The 9,218-nt window shown below is 44.5% G+C and overlaps 1 protein-coding gene across 3 annotated transcripts; it reads right to left on the bottom strand.

Annotated features, from left to right (window-relative positions):
- On the bottom strand, positions 1-3,715 carry LOC110510042 (uncharacterized). Of its 3 annotated transcripts, none has more exons than XM_090226046.1 (4): positions 3,585-3,715; positions 1,955-2,334; positions 1,772-1,847; positions 1-1,482 (listed from the first exon to the last, which is right to left on the bottom strand). In XM_090226046.1, exons 2-4 carry the CDS (start codon positions 2,300-2,302, stop codon positions 47-49), a joined length of 1,860 nt encoding a protein of 619 aa, XP_090082172.1. In that variant the 5' UTR covers positions 2,303-2,334; positions 3,585-3,715; the 3' UTR covers positions 1-46. The 3 variants fall into 3 exon arrangements, with proteins under 3 accessions (XP_090082172.1, XP_021447068.3, XP_090082171.1); XM_021591393.3 differs by having other exon boundaries at positions 3,499-3,697; XM_090226045.1 differs by having other exon boundaries at positions 2,982-3,635.
- Between the last annotated feature and the right edge of the window lie 5,503 nt (positions 3,716-9,218).

Genomic DNA, 9,218 nt, shown 5'->3' with positions numbered 1-9,218 from the left:
TTTCACAGATTATAGCAGCCTTTAATGACATTACCATTTATTGTTATTAACACAACACAGTCGGGCACAAAACCATCTTCTGTACATCACTGTTCTTTATTAAATAACTACAAGAGTAAAAGAGTTGACTGTATATAAATAATCTAATCATCCAGCAACATCTAGGCAGGTGACCAGAGAGGTGGTGGGCGCGAGCAAAAGTACGATGGCAGCGGGGGCAGGAGTACGGTCTCTCCCCAGTGTGGGTCCTCATGTGAGTTTTAAGGTGACCGACCATGCGGAAGCTTTTGTCACACTCCTGGCAGTGATATGGCCGTGAGTTATTGTGGATCCTCATGTGTTTGCCCAGATCCCCTGAAGAGGTATGGCAGCCGTGGCAGACAGAACATTCATACGGCTTCTCTCCAGTGTGGGTGCGTATGTGTTTTGTGAGATCTCCAGACTGAGTGAAGCTTTTGCTGCACTCAGTACAGGTGTATGGTTTCTCACCTGTGTGAGTGCGCTGGTGGTTCTTCAGGTGTGCGTGTCGGAAAAATGTCTTGTCACACACTGTGCAATGGAAAGGCCTCTCCCCAGTGTGTGCGCGCTGGTGGGTTTTCAATGCTGCACTGTTTATGAACTTCAGCCCACAAACCCCACAATGGTAGTTCCTTTCATTGTTGTGGATCTTCAGATGCGTCTTCAGATAACCGTTGTCCGCAAAGTCTTTACCACACACAGTACATTTGAAAGGTTTCTCCCCTGAGTGTGTGCGCAGGTGAAGCTTCAAAGAATAACTGTATGCAAACCGCCTGTCACATTTGGGGCAGGATAAAGGCTTCTCGCCAGAGTGAACGGTCATGTGAACTCGGAGGTGCCACATCCGGGCAAAATCCTTTCCGCAGTCTTGGCATTTGAATGGCTTGACCCCTGAGTGTATCATCATGTGTTTGCAATGACTGCTGGCTTCTGAGAAGCTCTTGCCACACTCCTTGTAGACATAAGGCTTCTCGCCGGTGTGTGTGCGCATGTGAATGCGCAGATTCTGAGGACTAGAGCAGCTTTTGCCACACTCTGAGCATGGCATGCCGATGTTCAGACAGATAGGGCCATCCTTAGGCTTAGTGTCCTCAGGTTTGTGACACTGGTGAGGCCCCAATCCCCAGCAATTCCTGAAGCTCTTTCCACAGTCAGCGCAACTGAGGTATCCATCGATGAAAGTAACAACCATTTTGTGCCAAACCTTGCAGTGAGTATGCAGTCTGGCTATGTACTGGAAGCTGCGTTCACAATAGGGGCAGGGGTGGAGTTTCCTTAGATAGGGAGAGGGGGCCTGACAGATGTGGACGTGTAGCTGTCGTGGGGTATGGAACATGCAGCTACAGTGGGGACAGCTGTGTGTTGGGGCATACACAGTTTTACTTGTTGAGACATAGCTTTTGAACAAAGCCAGGTACTGCTTCTGGTGTTTGGTCTTTATGTGGTTCTCCAGGAAGTAACAGTCTGTGAAGGAGATGGTGCAGTGTGGACAAGGAAAAATTTGAGGAGAAGAGATTGAGGAAGAGGGACAGAGCAGTGGAAAGAAGGTAGAAAGAGAAAGTTGAGAGGGAACAGAACATAGTTATGATTTCCTACATTTCCTCATTCAACAAAAAAATGCTTGAGTAAATATCTCTGCTCAATATTAATTTCAAAGTTTGGTAAATTAATGTTCAAATGATGTTCAAGTAATCCCATCATCCATTTCTAATGCAGCGTTGAGGGTGGACTGGATGTATGAACTATACCCTACCTCCATCTGTCTCGTCTGGGTTTTCCTCCTTCACCAAACACACTTTAGTGTCTCGCAGAAGAGTCTTAACCACCACCTTATGGATTAGAAAGACGAAGAAACCACAGTATGCATGAAGCAAAAGTCTAAATACTATTGTCTAGTTACTGTCACATGTTGGGAAAGACCACTAACTCTTCTTACATTAGACAATCTTGTTAGCATCACCATAGGACTCCTTGATATCTTGCTACACCCGGTCATTGGATTGGATGTATTTTGATGTTTGATGTGCTTCTTCTGGAAGGAAGGAACTGAACGGTTTTGTTCCTCTCCCATTCCCTGCTGTTCAAAGTCTGTTGGTTCCTCTTTGATTTGGATGGAGCTGACACATACCCCTTTAGTAATGTAGGGTGATTGGCTAATGTCTGGTTCTTCTCTATTGCAGTCAACATCATCTGACTGTGTTCCACACTCTGTTTTGATGGGGTCTGGATGGTGTTTAGTCCGCTTGGTTTTATTGTGTTGCTTTTCCCCAGGTGTGCTCTTCATCTTGTTGACTAGAGTGCTTCTTCGTTTGAATTCTGTGGGGAAAAGAGCAGGTTTTATTGAACATCACCCTTAGAGAGCTATACCAAGCAGTGATCATATTAATAAACCATGCAACATTATAAGTCACAGGAAGGCCAAAAAGATCATCAAGGACAAGAACCACCCGAGCCACTGCCTGTTCACCCCGCTATCATCCAGAAGGCGAGGTCAGTACAGGTGTATCAAAGCTGGGACCGTGACTGAAAAACAGCTTCCATCTCAAGGCCATCAGACTGTTAAACAGCCATCACTAGCGCAGAGAGGCTGCTGCCTATATACAGAATTGAAATCATTGGCCACTTTAATAAATGGAACACTAGTCACTTTAATAATGCCACTTTAACAATGTTTACATATCTTGCATTACTCATCTATTGCATCTTAGCCTATGCCGATCTGACATTACTCATCCATATTTGTATACATTCTTATTCCATTCCTTTAGTTACATGTGTGGGTATTAGGCTTTTGTTTTGTAATTGTTAGAGATTACTTGTTAGATTTCGCTACACTCGCAATAACATCTGCTAACCATGTGAATATGACCAATCCAATTTGACCAATCATCGGGTAATTGAAGAAACCACAGGTCTGCATGAACAATAAATGTAACTGCATACGTTTCTAACAGTCAACCTACCAGTAATAATTGGCCTATAGACGGGTTGGTTGTTTAGTAACAAAACCGACGCGCACACAACCAGGGCAAAACAAACCGGGGTGTCTTAAATTGTTGATAACATGTAAAACTATATTTCGTCTTCAATGTCTATTGAATACATAAATACATTTGCTGCAAAATGAGAACCTGTCTCTCAAATACATCGTTACAGTTGTTGGTTAGCTAGCTAGCATAATTTAGCCATTATAGCATAGATGACGTGGCAACAGTTAAAACACCTCAAAAAACGACATTCTATCAAGAAACGAATAAAACGATATGAAACGATTCCCCACACGGCAGCTTCTAGTCATTGTTAGCTAGTTGGACATTCAGAATCAAAACACAAGGAGTTCTGCCCCATTGAAGCAACGTTTTCGTGACGTGGTCAGCTAACCCTTCAATATGACATTAGCATTCATGTTGCTCCCAACCCGCTCAAGACATAAGCATAGCTCGTTATAGGATTATATTACAGGCAGCAAACTCTACTTACTGTTGCAACCAACAAGCTAGCTACTGTTTTGAGCTGCTAGTAGCCTAGTCTTTGTATATGAGAACAACATAGCAAAGGCCAATTACTTTGTACTTTCTTGAAATTCTCGCTTCCTTTGTGACGTCATAAAACGCTGCACTTTCTGGTGTCCGCAACGTTCCACCACAGATAGAACAAGGTCGTCACTAGTTACAACAGCTACAAAGTCATAAACCCCGCCTCTTTTGTACATTTTACCTCATTTAGCAGACACTCATATACCGTAGTGAATGCATACATTTTTGTACGGTTCCCCCGTGGGAATCGAATGCACAACCCTGACGTTACAAGCGCCATGCTCTACCAACTGAGCCACACGGAACCTATTTCTACAATTTCTCAGAAATGTGGGTTTAACCTTAACCACACTGCTAACCTTATGTCGAAACCAATTTTGATTTTGTGGCTTTGGTAACTAGTGGAAACCATTGAACAAGGTACCAGATGTTTTACCGGATGTATAAATCTGAAGCATCCGGTAGGAATTCCCACTTCACAACGTATATGATGAGAAGAAGCCCAGTGTTCTAGCCTGGCCACTGAAGTATAATAAGAATGAGCCTGATAACTTGCACTAAATTCTTCCGCTGCTCTGTCGTTCGCTACATACTTTAGTCCGAGACTCCCATAAGTGAGGGGGTTTGTTGTGAAGAGGGGCACGAGTATCAAAGACAACAACATATTTTCAAACCACCGCTTTACCCAGGGAGAAAGCCTGCCACATCTCATTGAAGCATAGACAGCGTTAAAATCACTAGATGGTGATAGCGCTGACGTCATCCACCTCCCAATGGCGAATTTGAAGATGTAGTGAGATGGATTTTGGAACATTATGCTAATGTTCTCATTGACGAAACGTTTGATCTCAATACAGTTTTCTGTTCCCAAAACTAGAATCTGTTACGAACAGAGTGGACTAATTTTAGTTGATTTTACCCTTTACCAAAGTAAAAAAAAAAAAGAAGAAGTTGTTTAGAAGGAGTGGAAGGGCGAATTGGGTTGCTGGAGTGTCTACAGACATGTTCAATCTCTCCCTATCGCAGCCTGCTGTCCCCACTTGCTTCAACATGTTCACCATTGTTCCTGCACCCAAGAAAGCAAAGGTAACTGAACTAAATGACTATCACCCGTAGAACTCACTTCTGTCATCATGAAGTGCTTTGAGAGGCTAGTTAAGGATCATATCACCTCTACCTTACCTGACATCCTAGACCGACTTCAATTTGCTTACTGCTCCAATAGAGCCACAGAGGATGCACTTGCCATCGCACTGAATACTGCCCTATCCCATTTGGACAAGATGAATACCTACGGCAGAATGCTGTTCATTGTCTATAGCTCAGCCTTCAACACAATAGTACCGTCCAAGCTCATCATTAACGCTTGGGGCCCTGGGTCTGAACACCGCCCTGTGCAAATGGGTTGTGGAACTTCCTGACAGGCCAGGTGGTGAATGTAGGAAACAACACCTCCACTTTGCTGATCACCAACACAGGGGTCCCACAAGGGTGCGTGCTCAGCCCCCTCCTGTACTCCCTGTTCACCTATGACTGCATGGCTACGCACGCCTCCAACTCAATCATCAAGTTTGCATACGACACAAACGTAGTAGGCCTGATTACCAACAATGACGAGACAGCCTACAGGGAGGAGGTGAGGGTCCTGGTGGAGTGGTTCCAGGAAAATAACCTCTCCCTCAAAGTCAACAAAATGAAAAAACTGATTGTATACTTCAGGAAACAGCAGAGGGAGTGAACAGTATAAATTTAGACCGTCCCCTCGCCCATACCCGGGAGCGAACCAGGAACCCTCTGCACACATTAACAACAGTCACCCACGAAGCATCGTTACCCATCGCTCCACAAAAGCCACGGCCCTTGCAGAGCAAGGGGAACCACTACTTCAAGGTCTCAGAGCAAGTGACGTCACCGATTGAAACGCTATTTAGCGCGCACAACCGCTAACTAAGCTAGCCGTTTCACATCCGTTACAGGAGCACACCCCTATCCACATCGACTGGACTGCAGTGGAGGTGGAAAACTTCAAGTTCCTCGGTGTAGACATCACTGACAATCTGAAATGGTCCACCAATGCAGACAGTGTGATGAAGAAGGTGCAACAGTGCCTCTTCAAACTCAGGAGGCTAAAGAAATTTGGCTTGGCCCCTAAGACCCTTAGAAACGTTTACAGATGTACAATTGAGAGCATCCTGTCAGGCTGTATCACCGCCTGGTGCGGCACCTGCACCGCCCAAATCCGCAGGGCTATCCAGAGGGTGGTGCTGTTTGCCCATTTGCCTGCCCTCCAGGACACCTACAACACCCGATGTCACAGGAAGGCCAAAAAGATCAAATGACATCAACCACCTGAGCCACGGCCTGTTCACCCCGCTATCATCCAGAAGGAGAAGTTAGTACAGGTGTACCAAAGCTAGGGCACAGAGGCTGAAAAACAGCTTCTATCTCAAGGCCATCAGACTGTTAAAAAGCCATAACTAGCCAGCTACCACCCGGCTACTCAACCCTGCACCACTTTAATAATAGAACACTAATTTAAATCAAATTCTATTAGTCGCATGCGCCGAATATAACATGTGTAGGTAGACCTGTAGACCTTACAGTGAAATGCTTACTAGTCACTTTAATAATGTTTACTCATCTCATCTGTTTACTCATGTACATACTGTATTCTATTCTACTATATTTTGTATTTTTGCCACTCCGACATTGCTTGTGTTAAATATTAATATATTTTTTAATTCCATTCTTTTACTTTTAGATTTGTGTATTGTTGTGAATTGTTAGATGTTACTGCACTGTTGGAGCTAGGAACACAAGTATTTCGCTACACCCACAATAACATCTGTTAAATATATGTTTGTATGCACACCCGCACAGAGTAGGTGGTCCCTAACGGAAAAATGCAAATACTTGCTAGAACGGCCAATAGGATCTCACTAGCTTGTGCTTGGCTATGCCCACGTCCTTGCTTGTTCTGCCCACTATGACTTATTTGTTCCCATTGGAAATGACAGGCTGTGGTCTATCTTGGGTTAGTTATAAAAATCTTCGATATTGCTAAAAATCCATGCTATCCGCGTTCATTGGGACATCCCAACTCTGACTTTACCCCATTGAAGTTGAAATGTAAAATGGTTAATTAAGGAAAGGGTTAGGTAAGGGTTATGGTTAAGGTAGGGGAAGGGTAGGGGTTAAGGTTACAGTTAGCGTTAGGGCAGGGACGTCCCAAGGATCACAAGTAGAACTACCCATTTCTGAATGGGGCAGAATCAAGGGGCCACGGAGATGCACCGTTTCGACTGCTCCTAGAGATTAGCTTCGGTACTACAGTTTAACTGACGCTCCGCCCAGAAATAACATTTCGAAACATGACCACATCGAGAAGTCAGATTTGAAAATTCCCAATAAGACACTTTAGTCATAGCCTTTGTGCACAAAACATACATTTAATTATTCAAATAATTGTTGTTGAGGCCGATTATTTTTTTATCACTCACAGCCGAAATTTTAACATTTTATATTCATCCAATGTCTGCCATGTTTAGGGATGACGTGTGATGTCGTCACTGCTCCCTGTGCACACTGAATGCTAGTGCGCTATGTGATGTTGGTCCATATAAACCAGATATAGACGGTCCATGAATCAGCGTATGCGAATGTGAGTAGATGACCTTGAAAACATCAGGCGGAAATCTTGGACACAGTCTCCAGTTAGTATTATACCCAAAGATTATAGATATACTGACAAGATACATATCTCTTCGCCCGAACAATGGGAGTCGATGTCCACAAATCAGCACAGCGGGCTGTCTAGCTCCCGCCTATACTTTCTTTTGAATGGTGAATGCGTCTCATAATTGTAATCCTTTTTGAATATTCGACGAGGGTTGTTTACATCAACCACCCGTATTTAACTGAGAGATGCTACGCTACAAGCCTCATAACAAGAATATGCATAGCCATCTTTTTACCAGAATGTCAGGTGTCCTACTTATATCAGTACACTTTTAAACATTTCAGCATTACACGACTTCTATTCGATCAAATAAATATCACATAGCAAATAAGCCATTCATTTTTATGTTGACCAATTTCTACACTCTCATTGACCTCCATACAAAAACTCAGTTTTACGAGGGTATGTTTGGCGGGGTGAGTGAAGGAGGCTTTGTTGCGAAATAGGAAGCTGATTCTAGATTTAATTTTAGATTGGAGATGTTTAATGTGAGTCGAAGGAGAGTTTACATTCTAGCCAGACACCTAGGTATTTGTAGTTGTCCACATATTCTAAGTCAGAACCGTCCAGAGTAGTGATGCTAGTCGGGCGGGCAGGTATGGACAGCGAACGGTTGCAAAGCATGCATTTGGTTTTACTAGCATTTATGAGCAGTTGGAGGCCATGGAAGGAGTGTTCTATGGCATTGCAGCTCGTTTGGAGGTTAATTAACACAGTGTCCAAAGAAGGGCCAGATACATCCAGAATGGTGTCATCTGCATAGAGGTGGATCAGGGAATCACCCGCAGCAAGACCGACATCGTGGAGTCGGCCCGAGAATTGAACCCTGTGGTACCCCATAGAGACTGCCAGAGGTCCGGACAACAGGCCCTCCAATTTGACACGCTGAACTCTGTCTGAGAAGTAGTTGGTGAACCAGGCGAGGCAGTCATTTGAGAAACCAGGGCTGTTGAGACTGCCGATAAGAATACGGTGATGGCCAGAGCTGAAAGCCTTGGCCAGGTCGATGAAGACGGCTGAAAGGCAAGGCAGGATGGATATAGGTCTATAACAGTTTGGGTCTAGAGTGTCACCCCCTTTGAAGAGGGGGATGACTGCAGCAGCTTTCCAATCTTTAGGGATCTAGGGAGATACGAAAGAGAGGTTGAACTGACTGGTAATAGGGGTTGCAACAATGGCGGTGGATAATTTTAGAAAGAGAGGGTCCAGATTGTCTAGCCCAGCTGATTTGTACGGGTCCAGGATTTGCAGCTCTTTCAGAACATCTGCTATCTGGATTTGGGTGAAGGAGAAGCTGGGAAGGCTTAGGAAAGTAGCTGGGGGGGTGTGGAGCTGTTGGCTGGGGTTGGGTTAGCCAGGAGGAAAGTGTGGCCAGCCGTAGAGAAATGCCTATTGAAATTCTCGATTATCGTGGATTTATCGGTGGTGACAGTGTTTCCTAGCCTCTGTGCAATGGGCAGCTGGGAGGAGGGGCTCTTATTCTGTGGGCTTTAGTGTCCCAAAACTTTTTGGAGTTAGAGCTACAGGATGCAAATTTCCTTGATCACCTTTGACCTTTTTCAAAAGGAGGCAAGGAGAGGATGGAAGAGTTAGCTAACCAATTGAGAATTCCCCTATGTCCTCATTTGACTATCAAAATGATAGTGTAGCCTAAAAACCAATTTATGCTTGATCTGCATATGTGGTCGGAGGCTTTGTATGGCGGGTGTGAGCCTCCGGAGGCATGCAGAGGCCAAATCAAGCTCTGTACCACATCGCTGTGCTCCTCTCACATTTTGTAACAATGTGGAGGGCTCTTTACAGCTCAGCATTGACATGATTGGTTGACGGTAGGTGGGGGCAGAAGGTCCTGTATAAACACAAACCTACTTACTTAAAAGGTTTGTTTCCTCTGACTACTGCGGTGGCTGCAACTTAGTAAATGC

Source organism: Oncorhynchus mykiss, chromosome 3 (genome assembly GCF_057628025.1).
Source record: "Oncorhynchus mykiss isolate SJ-2025 chromosome 3, ASM5762802v1, whole genome shotgun sequence".
Lineage (NCBI taxonomy): Eukaryota > Metazoa > Chordata > Actinopteri > Salmoniformes > Salmonidae > Oncorhynchus > Oncorhynchus mykiss.
Note: the sequence above shows the minus strand (reverse complement) of the source record. Positions and strands in the feature narration are given on the sequence as shown.

Excerpts from the sequence above, each read along its gene's own strand:
- LOC110510042 (XM_090226046.1), bottom strand. The coding sequence starts at position 2,302 with ATGAAGAGCACACCTGGGGAAAAGCAACACAATAAAACCAAGCGGACT. Across the intron at positions 1,848-1,954 it reads TGCTAACAAGATTGTCTAAT|GTGGTGGTTAAGACTCTTCT; the intron begins GTAAGAAGAGTT and ends CTAATCCATAAG. Across the intron at positions 1,483-1,771 it reads CCCAGACGAGACAGATGGAG|ACTGTTACTTCCTGGAGAAC; the intron begins GTAGGGTATAGT and ends TCTCCTTCACAG.